The 17239-nt window shown below is 35.6% G+C and overlaps 1 protein-coding gene across 1 annotated transcript in view; it reads right to left on the bottom strand.

The window, feature by feature from the left end:
• The window catches only part of LOC122010892 (structural maintenance of chromosomes protein 3-like), a 45488-nt gene extending 28502 nt beyond the window's left edge, over positions 1–16986 (bottom strand). Inside the window, exons 1-9 of the mRNA XM_042567360.1 lie at positions 16852–16986; positions 16640–16694; positions 16459–16534; positions 9258–9296; positions 9072–9139; positions 8912–8983; positions 8205–8284; positions 8041–8119; positions 7846–7963 (exon numbers count right to left, since the gene is read on the bottom strand). Coding sequence (XP_042423294.1) covers positions 7846–7963; positions 8041–8119; positions 8205–8284; positions 8912–8983; positions 9072–9139; positions 9258–9296; positions 16459–16534; positions 16640–16654 — 547 coding nt within the window. The 5' untranslated portion in view covers positions 16655–16694; positions 16852–16986. The remainder of the gene's footprint in view (positions 1–7845; positions 7964–8040; positions 8120–8204; positions 8285–8911; positions 8984–9071; positions 9140–9257; positions 9297–16458; positions 16535–16639; positions 16695–16851) is intronic.
• Between the last annotated feature and the right edge of the window lie 253 nt (positions 16987–17239).

Here is a 17239-nt window from a genome sequence, read left to right as displayed (position 1 = left end):
CTTTTCATTCTCCTGACGAAAGAAAACAGTTTTGAAAACACATTTGCCCCTCCTAAAGTATGCAAAAATTAAAAAGTGAAACATATAAATAATAGACAGCAACGGAGATAGACCAATTTTTTTAGTGGGTGTAGGGTAAAAGTTAATAATGGACATATTGAACGTGGCACAAATTGGGACATATCATCTTTTGTTTACAAGTCTACTCCAAATTCATAATCATCTTTTCATATGATAACAAAATGGACACTAAAATCAATAATTTGATATTTGCCAAAAAATTGTTTTTTTTATTTGTAGAAATGAAGAAAGTGAATTTTAATTTAGATTATGAATCCAAATTGGACTGAATAACACATACTAAATCTTAGCATTTGTGTTTATATTTACTTTCTATTCCATCTCTTCTATCCAAAGAAACAGAAATAAACTTATATGTAAAATTAGAGTGACATCTGTTCAAAATCTCGATTGTCCAAGCCGGAGTTTCAATTGCTGACCAAGAGATGATACAAATTCAGTACTAACGTGTCCTGTTGTTATAATTGAATTATTAATAATTACATAATTTATTTTTCAGTTTAGGTTGTAATTTTTAATTAAATTTTTATTGTCATTAATTATTTTTAATAGTTAATTAGATTATTAATTCATATTTCTACTTATATGTTGATTAATTTGATCACCAGTATTCAAAAAAAAAAACTTTTAATCTTTAGCTTCAATGACCTGTACACTTATTTCATTGTATAAGAATTTATATTTATAATATATTCAACTTTTGAAGGTAAAAGGTTGAAATAAAGAACAAAAAAAAAGTAAGGCCTTACTTGATCCTTAGAGTTTGTTTACCTTTCGAATTATGTAACCTTAGATTTAAAGTTTCAAGAAATTTTTATTATTAATAATCTAATTTTGTTTAAAATGAATATATATTTCTGGGTTTATATAATTGTGTTTTGAAATTTATCAATGAGAATTATATAAAATATTTAGCCATTTAATATCACTTTAAAATATATTTTGTTTGATAAAATCTAAATAAATATTTCAAAATCCTATCATTTGAATTTAATTTTGTTTTGTTTCTTCCATGTAATTACAATAATTAATATAAAAAAATAGATCCAAGGTTATTAAAATTTTAAAATGAAAAGTATTTTATTTGATGTTTAAATTAGATTTTAAATTTTATAACTAAATTTATATAATTTTATAAGTACAGAATTTCTAAAAAAATAAAAAATATGAAACTCAAATTAATTAAATAAGGGCGAACATGAATGTTAAATCCTAAACTTTGAGATGTCATAACTTTTGACTCGGTTTGAATCACGAGACGTACAATATATCAACTACCTAACTTCAGCACACTTTCTACCAGTAAGGAAGACTTTCACTATGACGCAGTACGCAGAGTTGTACATTCGAGAGATAGTCAGACTGCACGGAATTCCGGTGTCTATAGTATCTGATAGAGATCCGAGGTTTACCTCATCCTTCTGAAAGAGTCTACATGCTGCTATGGGAACCAAGTTATCATTTAGTACAGCTTTTTATCCTCAGACAGATGGACAGACAGAACGGGTGATACAGATTTTAGAGGACTTGCTGCGAGCTTGTGTGATTGACTTCCCGGGGAGTTGGGAACAAAAGCTACCCCTGGTGGAGTTTACTTATAATAACAGTTATCAATCGACTATAGGAATGGCTCCTTATGAGGCACTCTACGGAAGGAAATGCAGGTCACCGATTCATTGGGATGAAGTCGGAGAAAGAACTGAGATTGGACCCGAAATTGTTTGACACACGGTAGATTTAGTAGTCAAAATCCGAGACAGGATGAAGACGGCACAGAGCCGACAGAAAAGTTATGCTGACAAGAGAAGAAGGGATCTCGAGTTCGCGGTCGGTGACCATGTCTTCGTAAAGATAGCACCCAAAAAGGGCGTTATGCGGTTTGGGATGAAGGGTAAACTCAGTCCCAGATTCATTGGACCTTTTGAGATCATAGACAAGGTGGGGACATTGGCATACAGGGTGGCCTTACCACCGAATCTGGCAGGGGTGCACTATGTGTTCCACGTATCGATGTTGAGAAAGTACATGCCAAATCCTTCGCACGTCCGGAACTATGCGCCGTTGCAACTTACACCAGGTCTGGCCTATGAGGAGAAGCCGGTGCGGATCTTAGACCGACAAGAGAGGAAGCTGCGAAGGAGAACGATCAAGATGGTCAAAGTGAAATGGTCGAATTACCCCGATGAGGAGGCTACTTGAGAGATCGAGTCGGACATACGGGGTCGTTACCCAGAGTTGTTTGGTAAGTTTAAAATTTCGAGGACGAAATTCATTTATGGGGGGGGATTGTAACACCTGGAGAAAAAAAAAGGGGTAATTAAAGCATTAATACGTTTAAGTAATTAAGGTATAAATAAGTTAATGAACCCGACCCGATTGACTAACAACCCGACCCGGCTTATCCTTTTAAATACACGTTTTATTTCCCCTCCCCTCACCTTAGTAGCCGCCGATCACCCCCATCCAAACCCTAGCAACTTCAAAGGAGATAGAGGAAGAACCCTGTCAGAACGCTTAAGGTCGTTTTTCCTTACGTTTCTCTAGTCATCCCCCATACACAAAAATATATATATATATATACCAAGACAAGTTCTCCTTTGATTGTTTTTGATATTTACTGCACTATATGGATCATAGTATAATACTTTGGGTTACGTCGTAAGGTTTCCTGTTCCAATTTTTATTGCACCACATGGATTATATTCGCTTTTCACTACATCTCTATTTTGCTACTACATGGATTATGAAATCAAAAGCATGCATATTACATAACAACGAGATAGATTAAGGATAAGGGGGTTAAATTAACGTACGTTTACTTTGCTCTTTAATTCTTCTGAACGCGGTACATCTGGACTTGCCTTTGTTTGACCAAATAGAAGGAATTATTCATCCGATTGCATCATTTTGCTTGCTCTTAAATTGGTTGCAAGCAAAATTTTACATCGTTTGCGCTAATTGGTTGCATGCAGAATATTGCATGGTTCGGATTGCCTTTGTTTGCACTTCAAATGGTTGCATGCAGAATTTTGCATCGTTGTGTATTAATTGGTTGCATGCAGAATCGTGTAGCTCAAAGGGTTATTGCATGGTTTTATATCAATTGCCAACATGCAAAGATTTGGTGGAAAAATAAATAAATAAATAAAAAGGGGTTAATAATGCACATGCGCCTTTATAACTAGTCTTGTAGTATAATCATGCAATACCCAGCTTTGAAACGACACTAAAATTACAGGCTTCATACATCTTTTAGTGTTTCGGTGCATTATTTATTGTCTAAAAGTTATGTCATTACTAGTTGGTTTAGCTAGATATACTGGTAGGTTTCGGCTTGGCCATTTCATCCAAGCAGTGTTAACTTTTTTTTTCAGTAGGCAGAGGTCCTGGCTCGGTGAATCTTAACATGTTTTTGATTGGTTGAAATTGTTGAAAGGTCGATGCAAACGACCTAGTTTTTTTTTTTACAGCTTTCTAAACCTATTTAGTTTAATGATGTAGTCGGTATGGCATTATGTAATGGTAGAGGAATCCGGCTTAAGAAGGGTCCGATGAATTTTACCAAAATAGAGGAGTTATGGGATCCGACTTAAGAAGGGTCGGTGAACCTTACCGAAACATAGGGGTTAGGGGATCCGGCTTAAGAAGGGTCCGGCTAACCTTACCGGAATAGAGGGGTTCGGAGATCCGGCTTAAAAAGGGTCCGGTGAATTTTACCAACCTAGTACTAGGGTATATGTTTGGCCAAACGATCAAAGGTTAAGGTATAAAGTAAATACATATGATGATCTGCATTCTCGAAATTTACAAGTTGTACAATTATAACAAAAGGCAATGAAGGCTAATTTGCACGAAAAAAAAAAAGAAAAAAAAAATTGGAGGTTCATGAAACTAATGTCAGAAGTTACTCTCTATCACTATTTAGCTTGGTAATTATCGATATATATTTTCGTGAATGCGACGAATGTTATTTATGTAAAAGGGTTGAACTTGCTGTGTCTTTAGACTCACTAGATCTATATGGTGCACGTAATGAAGAGACGGCAAGACTTGATGGGTGAGCGTTCTTGTACTTGGCAGTGCACACCCGCAGTCTTCTCTTATTAGTCTAGTTTTTTTTCCTTGCATTGGGATGTTGGGTCTTCTAGTCGGAGTTGAGTTTCTCTATTGTTAGTTGATCGAGTTTATCTCACTAGTCAGTTGCCTTCTTTGTGCTGTAGAAGGTTTTATTTACTATTATGATGTTAATTCGCGGCTTGTTTTGGGTTTCGTGTTGAATCAGTTTGTAATGCATATTTAATCTAAGTTGTTGATTTAATTTGAGTCTCTTTAAGGTTGCAATTATGAGGTTTGTCCATATATCGGTCTAGGTTGTTTCAAAGTGTTTGGCAAAAGATAAACTCTCCTGAGAGGAGTAGGTGAAGGCGCATTCCTCGTTGAGGGAACAATAGGCGTCGGTCCGACCTAGGGTCACAGAAAATCTAAAAATCAGGCTCGGACAGTCCGAGAATGTCAAATAATATTGTTTTATATTATTTTTCTATGCTAAGTTTGTGATGCCGAATACTCTTTAGCCTGAAAGTGTTGATTCAAGTCGATACAGTCGCCTAAAAGATATTCAGGCACCTCTATCACCTCAACACATGCAACGGGATGAGGTGACAACTTCTAGTTGGTCAATGCACGTCAAATCCAAGTGTCTCAAAGGGATTGAGGTGCCTAGGACAAGATAGAGTCGACGAGGAGCTCCACTCAACACCCGCCACGTCAACAATTGAGGCGCCTCAAAGGGATAGAGGTGCCTAGAAGCGGATAAGTTGCAACAAGCTTGGATCAAATCAGTTTTGATTGAGGCGCCTCAAAGGCATAAAGTTGCCTAGATCATCCTTTATAAAGAGGTCTTCAGCAGTAGCTGAAAAACCAACTCACCCTCATTCTGAACGACTTTGAACGATCAAACAAGCTCCGTGTTGCTCTGAACTTCGACTATGCCACTAAAACGTTGCTCCGATGACAACGATCAAGCCTTTACTTCTTGATTGTCTGTATACTTATAATTTCAATTAAAGTATTATATTTCTATAATCGAAGTTCTATGTACTTATCGAATTGATAGTGAACTATCAAACGAAAGCGATAAACGATCGCGGACCTTGAAGTAGGAATCGTACTCCGAACCAAGTAAAAGAAAATTGATAGGATTGTTTTCCTTCTTTATTTTTAATTCCGCTGCGTTATTCTCTCTAAGTATTACAAAAAAATGAAAAATTAAAAAGTCACAAGCGATATTTACCCAATACGCATTTCGATCCTTCATTCATGTCATTTAGTCCTCTGCATGTGCCATTCTATAGATCTCAAGATGGATCATTCATTCTTTCTGTGTCATTAGGTGGATCTCAAGATGGATCAATCCTCTTTCCACTTGAGTCATTTTGTGGATCTTAATACAAAGTTGTCCTCTCTCTACATGTGTTTTTCCATTGATATATTAGTTTAATATATTTATCATAAAATAGTCCCTACTGCATATTCAAACTTCCTTGAGGTAGATCATTAAGGAATTATATGAGAATATATAAAAGGTAAGGGGGTATGTATAGTATCCCCTATTTATCAATAGTATACAAAGGTAACATAAATTTGCCCTCAACAAATTATAAATCTTAATGGATGGATTCTCCGATTTCACCTTATATTTCTCTTTCCAAAAGGAAATAGAATTAGAATAATCATATATAAGAAAATAAATTTTTAAAAGATATATTAGTTTTTATTGGTCAAAAGTTTTGGATGTCATTTGTAAATGACTTGTTTAGCGACAGTGGCATAGCCAGTTCCACCAAAAGGGTCAAATTCAATAAATAAATAAATAAAATAATACAACAGAAAATATTTAGCCCTTGGTTCTAGTTGAAACCACGATCTATCAATTCCCAGAGTTTATCTATGACTCAAAGTCAAAGAATCATTTGTAATCTCGCTTTTAATATTTAGCATGACCTTCATTCCAATCTAACGAACCTAACTAGCAACTTAATAAAATAAAATTTATACTTTACAACTCTCCTTCAATTAATAAAAAGAAAGGAACTTACTCCTCTTGTTGTTGCCGTGGTTGGACAAAGGAGAAAAAACTGCTTCTAAAGGGTTGTTCGCCGGAAAAGATAAAAGGAAAACCGTTGTTTTTTAGAAAAACAAAGAAGAGAAGAGAATAGGGAGGAAGAAGTAAAAGAGGAGAGTTTTACCTTATACGAGAAGACGAAGAGGATGCGAGGGTTGAGAGCTACTCTTGTTGCTAGAAGAGGGCAGATGTTGCGCTTCTTGCATGCTAGAGAATAGAAAGTAGAAGAAAAGAGAGCTCTTGTACTTGAGAAGAGGAGAGGCAAAAATTACAAGTTTCCTGCCATTTGAGAATAGAAGAAGGAAATGGGGAAGAAGAGGAAGGGAAAAATAAAAGAGAGGGATAGACGAAGGCACAGTGATGGCGTAAGGCACGGTGGGGGTTGCAGCGTGCTTAGGGAGAAAAGGGAGGGAAAAAAAAGGAAAGAGAAGGTTTCTTCAAAAATACCCTCATTCGTTTTAAACCGATCAAATTCATTTAAACCTTAAACTTAGTTCGGTCATAACTTAACCAAATCAACTTCAATCAATCCTAATTTGAACTAACGTAATCCTTATATCCGCGCCTACCCATTGGATCTATTTCGAACTCAATCCAATTTTAATTTAACATCCTCACTTCGTATTCTACAATTTAGTTCATCGGTTTATTATTATATATTTTATTTTAAAATTGAATACTTAACATTCCAAGTCGTAATATTTCCTCGTAAAAGTAGTACTAATCGATAGCTTAGGTCAAAGACTTTCCAAATATGTGATCAATTTCAGTTTTTGGACGACGAACGGTGGTAAATCAGCCAATCAAAATGGCAGTGAGGTATAGTATTAAATTTAAAAAAAAACTCAAGGGCGATCGCACCCCCTCATCACCACTTGGCTACGCACCTGTTTAGCGATATTAAACATAAATACTTTTAAAGGAATAAGTATTTTAATTATTTTTAAAGTTTAATGAATCACATTGACTATCTTGGAGCCAATTACCCTCACCAACTAATAATATTCAATGTAACATAATGTAAAAAGGACAGCATAGTGCACAAAGCTCCCGCTATGCAGGTCCCAGGGAAGGATCCATTGTATGTAGTCTTACCCTACTTTTTTGCAAGAGGTTGTTTCCTATATTATAATGTATAATTATTATAATTGTATTTTATAAAATAAAATTTCAATATAGATACAATCATATTTAATATATTTAAATTTTTAATATGATAATATACTTTTCTAATATATTAAGAACCTAGTAACATTTTTATCCTATAATTGTATTTATTATATATTAATATAACCTGTTATTATATTATCATATCATGTTATATTACAATATAATATTATGGCAATATTATGGTATGATATGGTATGTCATAATATGAAAGAGAGCTTTGGCGCAACGATAAAATTATTGTGGTATGACCTGATGGTCACATATTCAAGTCATAAAAGCAGCCTATTTCATAATATAACATCACGACTATATTGCATTAATATTAAACTATAATACAATTTTCTTATTTTAATACAATACAGTTCTGCTATATTAATAAGAAAATTATTTTCAGTTTTCATATTCTCCATTTAACAAAATAAAAAGCAAAAAAAACATGAACCAAGCAAGCCCTAGGTATCTGAACTCACCGGTTTCTTGCATAATCTTCAAGCTCTCACGTCTTCTCTCCTCATACACACGAGTCCCACCAATCTCCTTCAGTAGATCAAGGCGTTCTGAATCCTTCATTAATGTAAGCGAAGCAATCTGAAACATAAGATAAAGGTCAGTTCTTATATGATTTAGTCAAAAACAAAAAATTCACCAATTTTTTACTTGCTGACCTTCCCTTGTTGAACAACATAGTATGGGTTTGAGCGAGAGAAACCAGCACTCTCAAGCAAATTCATTACTTCAGTCTTACTAACACAATAAAATAAGAAAAATAACTTAGCTCGATTCAGGAAAGGAGTTATATTCTCTGACCAATAACATAAGATACACTCACGTGATATGCTTCCCGTCCAAAAAATATTCATCCTTTTTAAGACTTATTGTCCGTCGCAATCGCACCTCCTCTCTATCAACCTGATTTTAAAAATACATACACATATGTATATACATATATAGGTAAAAGAGCTAAATTATCAGTAATGACAAGATTTGAATAATCTCACCCAATAGCTTACTAATTAATCAGCCTAAGAATATGATATCTATCTTATGATTTGGATTAGACTATGTTATAAGATGGATTCAGTCTCAATCAGTAGTGATTGTCTAAATCCAAACTGGAAGGAGATCTAAAATGACATCAAGAGTTCGTATTTTTTCAATAAGGGGTCGTACACCAGCATACCAACTGGCCTTCAAAACTTGTACTAGTTCAAGCTTGGCAGTAATTTCTAGGACAGAATGAGTTCACAAAAAATAATACATAAGCAAAAATCCACATGAATATGCAAACACCTAGATCAACCAGATCAGCTCCAATTAGTCTGTTTCATCTGGTCGACACAAATGTCATGTGGAAAATTAGGGTGAATTCAAAAGCTTTCTGGAACAATATTTGTCCGTTACACGTCAGATCCGATGTCAAAAGTTCCAATTCCCTACTCACTCTGCCTTGCAAGGTAAAAGGTTTTTGGATGCCACAACTTATGAATAAATAACAGAAAGTCTCATATTCATATGAATAATCAATAGTAAACTTACAGGGATGCGGTTGTCAGAATTGTCAAAAACTATCTCAACAAAAGCAGACACCACTTGATGACCAGCGCCTTCCTGTTCATAACTCGCAAAAGGATATAGACATGAAAAATCATAACCACATTCTAACAAAAAGGGGAAAAAAAAGGTGAAAAATGCATACATGGAGAAGAGCATGTCTATCATCACTGCGCAAGTTCTGAAAGAGATCACTTAAGACAAACCGAATAGCTAAATGCCCCCAGTTTAATGATATAAAAGCAAGCAAAAGTAAGCACAATGAGTAGCAAACTTCGAAGTAGATAAAGTTCAGTTGATAAAAAAGATTTATGAAAAACAATTTTGTCACCATGAAAGAAGTTTGTCTTTCCAGAACCATTAGCGCCCACTGAAAATCCACAAAAAAGTGAAAAAATTTCAGTTTTAGGACACATTCTTCTCAGCCATCCATGTCAGCAAGTATGGACATAATGACTAGATAAGTTTAATCATGCAATGCTATAAGTAAATACAAAAACAACCACATTTAATGAAGATTGACAACTTCAAATGTTAGCAAAGAATTATCAGTTACTTATCTTTAAAGGAGTGTCTACTTTGAGGGAAGAGAATAAAATGGGTGTATCATTCCTAATTTTCCTAAAAAGTCTGTTTACTTGGTTAGAAAGAGAAAGGATGGAGAATAAAATTTCAAATAAAGCTCTATCATTTTGTACATCTTTTATGTCATTCTCCATTCTTCGCCACATATTTTTAGCCAAGTATTATTGTTTTCATACAAAGATGGATTAAAATCTCAAGCCATTTCACCCGCATCCATACGCGTAGCGTGAGCCCGGCAACCTGTCCAAACACGTCGCATGGCCCCGGCGATGCGTCCGGACGCATCACGCAGGTTGCGGGGCCCGGGGAACAGCGGAAATGGTGATTTCTAACTTAGGCTTTAATAAGTTAACATAAATTAATAATTTTAATCAATTCGAGGTAATTTAAATAGGCTTAACTAAAGCCTAATAAAATTATCTCATTAATTTAATATATATTTTTAAAATATATATTTTATTTTTTATTTTAAAATATTTAGATTAAATATTTTATTTTTAGTTAATATATTCTATATTTAAAAAATACTGAAATGGTACCATTTTGGTCTAGGACTGAAACCTCAGCATGCCATGCATACAAATAATTAAATTAGTTATGCAATTTAATCCTTGATTTAATAGCTGTAATAAATTTTGATATGACGAAAACCAAGTTCAACTGTCATCAAGGAAATCCAATTAGTATTTCTTTGGCAAAGCTTTGGCTCATTTAGAACCAAATTCAGTAAGACATAGTTATAGTTACTACAGTTTAACTATATTAAAATGTGGTTTAAGTTCAATTTGAGATGATGAAGCCACCCTACTGGCTCAAGACCTGGGTGTGTCAAACTGGCAACAGAGAAGTAGGAACGAGCAGAGGAAGAAGAGAAGTCATGTAGTCATCATGGCCCACTAGCATGAAGCTGTCCCTGTTTTAGGACCTCGCAAAAGTCTTTGTCGTCTTGCAAATCTCATGCAAAGGTTGAATTCACACAAGGTCACCTATTTCACAAGCTCTTGGTCTTGTCTTGAGCACAAGGTTATTGTTAAGGTCAAGAATTTTACCACTATGGATGTTGTCCCAGGATGTAAGGACAATGTCATTAAGAATTTGTCAAACTTTGGAGTTGTCTCGAAGTTATTTCGTATGTCAGTTGGCAGGAGGAACAAGAGGTTTTGCTTGTGCCAACCATTAGGGATCAAAATTTTAATCTATGTACATCACACTAGGCTAGAGATTTCATCTCTCAAACCTCTCCTCCCTTAAGATAGGTCTTTCCTCCTCTACCTTCCCTTTATCTTCTCCATCAAGCTATGTTAACCAAGAACTACATGGGATTTTATTCCCCTATACTCAAAGGGATACATAGGCAACTTAAATAAGTTCACGCTTGTTTTTTTACTTTTTCAAATTTATAAAAATTTTAAATATTTTCAAATAATAATAATAATAATTGTGAACCTACAGTGATCCATGACCCAAATCGTAATTGGAGATTCCATACCCTGAAGGCCTGAACCATAACCAACTCTGACAATTAAGGTTAAGGTTGAGATTTTTCAAATTGTTGAACCGGTGATTCCAAATAGTTAAATCATCGGTGCTAAACCATAATCAGGTCTAATCCTATGCCTAAAATTTGTATTAAATCCAACTAAACGTGTTTTGACAATGTGAGACTAAACCAAGTATACACGAGGAAGAAGATGGTAATTAAACTAACACAAGTCTAAGAATACAACTCAGATCCTGAGAATGAATTTGATGTAAACAATGCATTTTTGTATGGAGAACTAAAGAAAGAAAATTATATGGAGGTCTCACCAAGGGATATGAAAATAATTTGAATGCTCATAATTGACGAAAGTCTTATATGGACCTAAGCAATCACCATGAGCATGGTTTGGCAGATTTGCGAGAGTTATGATTGTATGAGGTATAAACAAAGCCAAAGGAATCACACATTAATTATTAAAGCACTCTTCTTCATGAGGAGTTATAACACTCTTAGTGTGTGTTGATGGTACAATATAATAAGAAATGATGATAAGGAGATACAACTTGAAAGTCAATGTTTGGCGAAGGTATTTAAAATTAAAGTATTAGAAAGGTTGAAATAGTTTCTTGCCATTTTTATCTCCCTACAGAAATATGTTAGGAATATCCTTAAAGAAAGGAGATCAAACACCGAATATTGCACCTTTCTTGGTGGTAACCTCATGACATGGATAGCGAGAAATAGTAGATAGTAGTTTAGTGCAGCAGCAGAATTCAAAGCAACGACTCAAGCTGTATGTGAACTACTTCAATTAAAGTTTATCTTAGAAGACTAGAAAATCAAGTGAGATGACACAATAAGATCTTACTGTGATAATAAGTCTATGATTAGCATAACTCACAATTCAGTACAATATGATTGAACGAAGCATATTAAGATTGATTGACATTTCATTAAGGAAAAACTAGAGAGTGGAAGAAAAGCTAGAGAGGGTAATTTGTAAATCTAACAGACAACTTGCTGATATAATGACTAAAGGGTTAAGTAGCTCAATGTTTCAAAGTATTGAAGCCATGTTGGGAATGAAACACCTATTCATCAGCATGAAAGGGAGTATGACTTTGTAACTATGTAGAGTAGTCTAGTGCACGAAGCTTCCGTCAATACAGGGTCCATTGACGAGTCCCGGGGAAGGGTCTAAAATTAACCTGAAAATATTTTAAAGCATAGGATCATGGTTCAAGGAGATCTTGAATGGATTACATGTAATGGGGGAATGGGTAGAAAATCATAACTTTAAAACTTCCCTGAACTACTTTATAGGCATCTATGGTGGATGTTTGTAAAGTGTTTCGGGATTTATCTTCAATTAAACTAGATCAACTATTTTGTGAATTAGAATTATATGAGCGGGCTAATCTTGATTTGAAAGAGAACGGTATAACTTTGGATGCAGGTCAAACTAGGAGTCAAAGTCTGAGTCTGAGTGTGTGTTAAAGTCAAAAGCAGATAAGGAAAACATTAACTCATAGATAGCTAACATGGAGAGGAGGAGGATCAAGAAGAACAAGAATTTCACCAAGGACATAAAAGGAGTGTCCCAAAATAAGAACTAGAAACCACTCAAGCTTGGAACACTAGATTAAAGGCAATAGTGAGCTGTTCTGGTTGCAACAAAAAAAGGCACTACAAGTCAAAATGCCCCCAGCTCAAAGATAAGAGTGAAGATAAACCCAAGAAGACTAGAAAAAAACAAAGCGCTCAAAGTGACTAAAGCTCAATAGACTAGAAAAGGTTTAATAAACAATAGGAATCCTCCAATCAATTCAACCCTAGTTCAATAGACTATAAATCCAAATCCAATCCACTAAAGCTCAAACAAAAGATTAGAGTCAATTTAAGCTCACCTCCGGCAACTAAAATTCGTTCAAGATGAAGCTCAGTTCTCGACTACAACACTGAAACTATTGCTCCTTAGTTGAAATTCTAGACAACTATGCAATCTCTACCTAGTCTATATGTACCATCCCCTAATAATGTTGTACGAAAGTGTATGCCCGATGATATTGCCCAAAGACTCTTGCCTCAAGTCTTCACATCTCTTGTCCTTTAAATGTGTCTTTCCATCCTTCATTGATCACCTTTGAGTTCACCTCAATATAGACTCTTGCCTCAAGTCTTCACATCTCATGTCCTTCAAATGTTGTCCAAAAGTGTATGACCGAAGATGTTGCCCAAAGACTCTTGCCTCAAGTCTTCACATCTCTTGTCCTTTAAATGTGTCTTTCCATCCATCATTGATCACCTTTGAGTTCACCTCATTATAGACTAAAACCTAATACCTACCGCTCCTTGGTCAAAACTCTCTACAAGCCAACTAGGCAATCTCTACAAATTTTATCCATATCGTCCCCTAATGATGTTGTCCGAAAGTGTAAGCCCAATGATATTGCACTCTTACCTCATGGGCCCTAACCTATCAACTTACTGATCTGGCTACTGATCCGTGCACTGAACCAACTTGTTTTCATGGCTACCTGTTTCTTGGCACTGAACTAGCTTTCCTTGACAATGGATTTGCCATGGAAAGGGCAAGGGAAGGATTACACTCACTGGGATGCTTCAAACAACATCTTATGAATCCATCCCCGGTGCCAATTGATTAAGTTCTGCATATGGAATTCCTCTCCACTCCTAGCTCCTGAAGTTCTACATGGAAAGACAAAACATATCCTATTGCTTCAACGTAATAAGTTGTTCCTTCTTCAGTGGTTGTAGGGGTCGTTGCAGCTTCGGATCTGCAATTGGTCCCCTGACTTTCTTTATAGGGCAAAGGCATTCATATGGATGTGGCTTCTTTCAATAGCTCTTCCCGACATAGTATAAGCTTTTCTAGTTTGTCTCGTCTTTGGTGACAAAATATCTCTCGTCCTCAAAGATTCATATCTTTTGGTCTTTATTAGCTCTTGGTCCTAGAGCCCACCCTACTAAGAATTTTTGTGGCCATTTAAATGTCTCGTACCATCCTTCACCGATCGCCTCCAACTTCACTTTGTTATAAACCTCTAAGCTATAAGTCACTTTTCGAGCCATCATATCACTTCCACATCAAGTCAACCATCAACCCAACCCTACAACGTTGAGTTATGAGCTTTTGGAGCTTTGTGCGTACTATGTTGAGTTCCTGCACACTCGATGCATATATAAGTACTCTGAGAAAATTAATTTGTTAACACATCAACACAACATCAAATCAATTTGGTGGAATTGGACCATGCAGGTTGCACCAACAATCTCCCCCTTACCACTTGAGAGCATCATTAAACTATCATAATGCATGTAATCTATGTTCGCATTCTTGTCTGTTACATAGTTTTGTTGATATGTATAATGGTATTCTTATCAAATACATGGTTCAATACAAGGCACTTATGTTTGTTTTGTTGAATAAGCATTTTTTATTCTTGTTGGTATCATTTATAGTCATGCTGGATATATATGTGTGGATGTGGATGTGTGATGGTGTTTATGTTGGAGCTTCATCCCCCATGTTGAAGCAATCTTACACATTATCAAAGTGGGCGTTGGCCCATTATCTTATATTTGATTTTGGGGTTTAATCCTTGCACCAAAGAGGTGATCTCACATATATAATATTAATATATGAGCGTGTGTTATGGCGTCTGTGTTGAGGCTTCATCCTTGTATTGGAGTGATCACCCACTTCAAAGGAGTGGTCTCATTCGTTATTGGTGAGGATTTTGGCTTATTTCATTATGCTTTTGATGGTATTCAAGTCATTTATGTTAGTTATTAATGTACTTCTTTCACTACATGTTGATATTATTAATTGGTTCTAAAATTGGATTTGTTTTTTCCATAATTGAATATGAGTGCCTTTCCCTTATGTAAGTAGATGTGGAGGAAAATGGAAATAGTAAATTGCATGCAAACATTGCAAACTAATGCAGTGATGGTAAATGGAATATTAAAGAAATATACTAGCATTGCATTATTTGTTGAGTTCATTTATGTTAAATTCATGCGTTATTTTTTTATGGCCCACCTTGTACTTCTTTGCCTTCCAAATTCTCAAACCAAAGCAAGTCATTGAAGTTATAATGTGTTACTCAAAAAGGTTTTTGTGCAATAAGTGGAACTTTCATCTATGTTACTTTTTTTTTTCCTTCATATGGCCCAAGAGGAGTTGTGGCAATGGAGGGGGGAGGAGAGGGAAAGGATTTGTAGTTGCCTACTTGGATGGAACAAAGTGAAGAAAACTAAAGAGGGATCTCTTGGCCTCTGTTTTGATCTAAAATTAGGTCCCCTAAATATGGATAGATTGAAAGGGGAAAAAAAGGACGAGAAAATTGATAAAAGACCAATATATCCTTTCTTTATCGCTAAAGATTAACCACCAGTAGACATTAGACCACTGTCAAAACACCACCAACCGCTGTCAAACCATCACCATTATCCATCAATCAACCATCATTGGACCATTGCTAGATCCAATTGTTGGGTCATTGAACCATCGTTAGACATCTACCCTAATTTTCACCCTTCTAAATTGAGTGGAAAAGAAATAAAAAAGAAAAGTAGAGATGAAATCAAACCACCACAAGCCATCACCTAGGACTAGACCATGTTGGGTCACTGCACCATTGTTGGACATCTACCCTAGTTTTCACCCTTCTAAATTGAGTGGAAAAGAAATTGAAAAAGAAAAATAGAACTGAAATCAGTTATTCCACTCCTTCCCCTCTTCCCCTTCCAAGTTAACAACTTTTGATCGCTCTTCTTCCCTCTCCTTGCCTTCCCCTCTTCCTCCTCTCCTAGTTTTCCTTTCTCTCAAACCTCCCTCCTACCAAGTGGGCATCATCTAAATATATTACCTTAAGTAAAACATCACTCTTGATATACAATAAAACCATGATACCATCATGATTGTTGGGCTATGGAGTTATATACACCCTAGGTGTACTCTCATTAGTGATATACACGAAAAGCCTCCTTAAATATCAAGAACAGCATCAGATAGGTTAAAGCTACATTGATTAGCAAGCATAACCTAAATATACTTTCTTAACATGTGAGCACTGGCTAGACTGGAAGAATGTGGGCCACAAAACTTGCAATGAAATGCCATTTTAGTTGCAACTAAACAATTTCAGCTCAGTGGCAGTGGCCCTATAAATATCAGTGGAAATGTAAAAACATGTTAGGCTTTCAAGTCAAAAGGAGAACCGCAGGCAGACACCATTGACTAACTAACGACTTCAGGTGAACTTCCACAGTCACTTGACAGTTGGTCACACTGTTTCTATTACTGGGCCAATATATGGAAGGCATGAGAGGTTCCAAAGTGCAGAGCATCAAGCAACTTTCACAATATCATCAACTGCAGCGTGATTGAGAAAGGAAAAAAAAAATTAAAAGAACAAGTTCGACAGGAAGGAATTACCAACGCAGTTAACTCTGGGGCTGAAGGGCTCGGTAGAGACCTCCTCCTTGTAACTCTTAAAACCTTCGATGATAACCTAATCAAAAAGTTTTGATAGGCAAAGTCGACATTTTAGTAGAGAAAAAATCCAACCCCACAACAGACTACCAACACGATTGCGGACCCAGGGGCGGAATTTTACCTGCTTTATATGCATCCTGGAAGCACGAAGGTATCAGAAATGCAACATCAGAGACCTGAGATAGCAGGAGATGAGTTAGACCAGCAAGCAGAGTAACTAGGGTTTCAGCTTACTAGAGTAGCAGGTCCTAGAAGTAGAGGAAGGCATGGAGATATGGAACAGCGGGAAGAAGATAGGAAGGGGAAGGAGAATCGAAGAGGAACACTGCTCACCGGACCAGAAACTCTCTCTGCTTGTAGCCGAATGGATCGAGCGATTCTCTGGCTCTTCGCAACCAGGAAGACTCGCACAAGAAAGAACTGAAACAAAAGGCGGGGAGTGGGTGGGTACAGAGATCGGGTTGCGTGAAGCCGAGTCGAGAACACTTTTGTTTTAACGTTTGTTTTCAACTTTATTTTCTTAAAAATAAAATTTAATGACTAGAATGAAAATTTAAAGGTGTGTTTAGTTTATTTATATTTTTATTTTATTTTTCAAAAAAATTATATTTTTTATTTTTCAAAAAAAAATTCGTATTTTTCGTTTTTTTAGAAAATATTCTTCTTTTTTTCTTGATAAATAAATATGAAAAATATAAAATCAAACGCATTTTTTAATTTT

The sequence above is a fragment of the Zingiber officinale genome, chromosome 8A (genome assembly GCF_018446385.1).
Source record: "Zingiber officinale cultivar Zhangliang chromosome 8A, Zo_v1.1, whole genome shotgun sequence".
Classification (NCBI taxonomy): domain Eukaryota; kingdom Viridiplantae; phylum Streptophyta; class Magnoliopsida; order Zingiberales; family Zingiberaceae; genus Zingiber; species Zingiber officinale.
This window is presented reverse-complemented; position numbering and strand designations above follow the sequence as displayed.